The 2,619-nt window shown below is 35.4% G+C and overlaps 1 protein-coding gene across 1 annotated transcript in view; it reads left to right on the forward strand.

Annotated features, from left to right (window-relative positions):
• The window catches only part of LOC104160051 (maltase-glucoamylase, intestinal-like), a gene marked incomplete at both ends in the record, with an annotated part of 10,458 nt that extends 7,962 nt beyond the window's left edge, over positions 1-2,496 (forward strand). The window contains 4 exons of the mRNA XM_009698105.1: positions 168-281; positions 1,029-1,113; positions 1,733-1,850; positions 2,373-2,496. Of these exons, the coding sequence (XP_009696407.1) occupies positions 168-281; positions 1,029-1,113; positions 1,733-1,850; positions 2,373-2,496 (441 nt within the window). The remainder of the gene's footprint in view (positions 1-167; positions 282-1,028; positions 1,114-1,732; positions 1,851-2,372) is intronic.
• Between the last annotated feature and the right edge of the window lie 123 nt (positions 2,497-2,619).

Below are 2,619 nucleotides of genomic sequence, written 5' to 3' on the forward strand. Positions count from 1 at the left end.
CGATCACTGTATCAATGCTGTCCTGCAAAACTAATAATCCTGAGTTTTTATACCCAGATGCTTCTCCAGGGGAGCAATTCCCATAAATCTGAAGGAAATCTGAGGATTTTAATTTTTCTGCAAGGTCATCAACAGTTTAAATTAATAATTTCCCTTTTTTATTGTAGGTGTGGCCAGGAAGAACTGTCTTCCCAGACTTCACCAACCCTGACTGCACCACATGGTGGGTGGAGGAATGCAGAATATTTTATGAGCAAGTGCCCTACGATGGGATCTGGATTGTAAGGAATTTCTGAAATTTTCACGTTTTGCAAAAATAGGCTCATGGCAAGTCAGGTTTTAGTCTGCATTGATTTGAAGGAGGATTCACTGAGAATAACCTGAAATCCATGTGGGATTTGTATCTTTTCTGTAGCATTCAATGAGCTTGTTTTCTGGTGTCAGAGGGATTTTATTAGAAATTGCGTTTATCCGATGCATTGGATGCTTGCTTCTTTCAGTAAAGATGTATTTAATGTGATTTAATTTATCCAAGAACTGACTATGACCAGGATCATAATCACTATGCTAACTTTTAATTTAAATAAACAATATCTTTTGGGAGAAATTATTTTCCCTCTAGAGATGTGATGACCACTCTCTACAAGATTTGGGGTTTTAACTCAGTAAAGTAATTTTTCTCAGGCCAGAAAAAATAACTTTTATTTATATTGCAGGATTGGGGAAGAGTTATGGTACTTAATTTCTCCAGTTTGGGTAGAGTACCACCATTGCAACTTAAAATCATCCTTTTGACATTCAGAAAGATATTCTTTTTTTTTATTTTTTTTTTTCTTTGACTACTTCGTAAATCAATGTCCTGATTGCTGGACAAGAAATTCGACAGCTTATGAATGTTATTCCTTATACAGTTCTTGTGCCGTCAAGTGGGTTTGCAACGGTGTATTTGGCTGAAAGCCCAAGAAATATTGCTGTTATGAAAAAAACATTATAGCTGGCATTTAAAATTCCAATTTGTGATTTTTCAGGATATGAATGAAGTAGCCAACTTTGTTCAAGGCTCAAGTAAAGGCTGTGAGCAGAACGACTTAAACTATCCTCCTTTCACGCCCCGTAAGTCTGTTGTCTTTAGCTGTTGAGTGCACAAAAAAAAAAAAGTTTGTGAATTACTGTCTTGTTGGCTAAAAGATTTAAATTCTTTGTCAAGTCAGAAATTTGGTCGTTGACGATAAATGTTCAAATTATTCAGAAATTTAGGGTGTAGTTTTTGGGTGAGTCCTTGCTTGCATGCAAAATCCATCTTGAAGCTGGATGTAAGCTTATTAAATTGAAAAATTGAAGTAGCTTGGGGCTACTAGATCCCATCCTGTTAGCAAAACTGCATTTGCACATGTTTTAGCAGCAGTCGGGGAATTATTTTGCTATTTCTACATTGATTGCTGTGAGATACAGGAATTTTGAAGACAGAAATATTCTTTGTTTTAAAGCAAAGATGCATCAACCTGGAAACATGTAGTAATGTTGTATGACATAGGTGAGAACTTACCACTTTGGCCTTGGAGTACTGGGGTTAATGCAAATGCCAGACTCAAAAAAGGCCCAAAATTTCATGAATGTGCATGAAGAAAAAGCATAGAAATACTGTTTTTTCCCTTAATTAAATTGATTTAATTTATTTTAAAATAAATTCATTAAATCAATTAAAATGCACTTCCAAATGGTTTTCCTGCAGATATTGTTGATAGACTCCTGTATTCCAAGACAGTCTGTATGGATGCAGTGCAGAAGTGGGGGCGACAATATGATGTTCACAGCCTTTTTGGATACTCTATGACCCTTTCAACACAACAGTGAGTAATACTTAATATCTGTACGGAAAAGGGCAGAGTAGGGCATATGGCCTCTATTTAGAGAAATTGAGCATTTTCATTCCCCAGCAAACCTGATTTGGGGATCGAGATCAGTCTTCCCACAATCTCTTTTATTTTCTGAATCTAAATTTGAAGTCCTAGTGTTGGATTTCAGCAATGCTGCTATGGGTAGAGGAAGCTGAAAGTAGACATGACCGTTATTATTTGGAGTTTAAATATGATGAAGGTTGACAGTCAAAAACTTACAGAAAGATTCTTTAAGGTGAATATTTAAAAATTAATTTCATTAATAGACAACCACTTAAATTTAAGAGAGTCTGTGTCCTTAGCTTATTTATCATTGTGAATGAATAAATGAAAATGAATAGAAACTTGCCTTATACAAATCTACTCATCTCCACAACGTGTTGTGTTTTTTGTTTTTTTTTTTTTTTTTCCCTTTTCCAAACTTTTTTTTTTTTCCGCTTTGTTTCCTGGAAAACGAAGCTTCCTTCTTTCAAGATCTACTTTTGCGGGATCAGGAAAGTATGCTGGACACTGGCTGGGAGATAATGCAGCAACGTGGGACCACATAAAATGGGCAATACCTGGAATGCTGGAATTTGGCCTCTTTGGAATCCCTTATGTATGAAAACAGTCATTTCTGGTACCTTTTCAAAACAAATGTGTATCTGTGATACGTGATCAAACCTGACATGTATAAGACCATCTGAATAAAAAAACCCAATAAATTAAATAAATAAGTATA

Source organism: Cariama cristata, unplaced genomic scaffold (genome assembly GCF_000690535.1).
Source record: "Cariama cristata isolate BGI_N322 unplaced genomic scaffold, ASM69053v1 scaffold5634, whole genome shotgun sequence".
Lineage (NCBI taxonomy): Eukaryota > Metazoa > Chordata > Aves > Cariamiformes > Cariamidae > Cariama > Cariama cristata.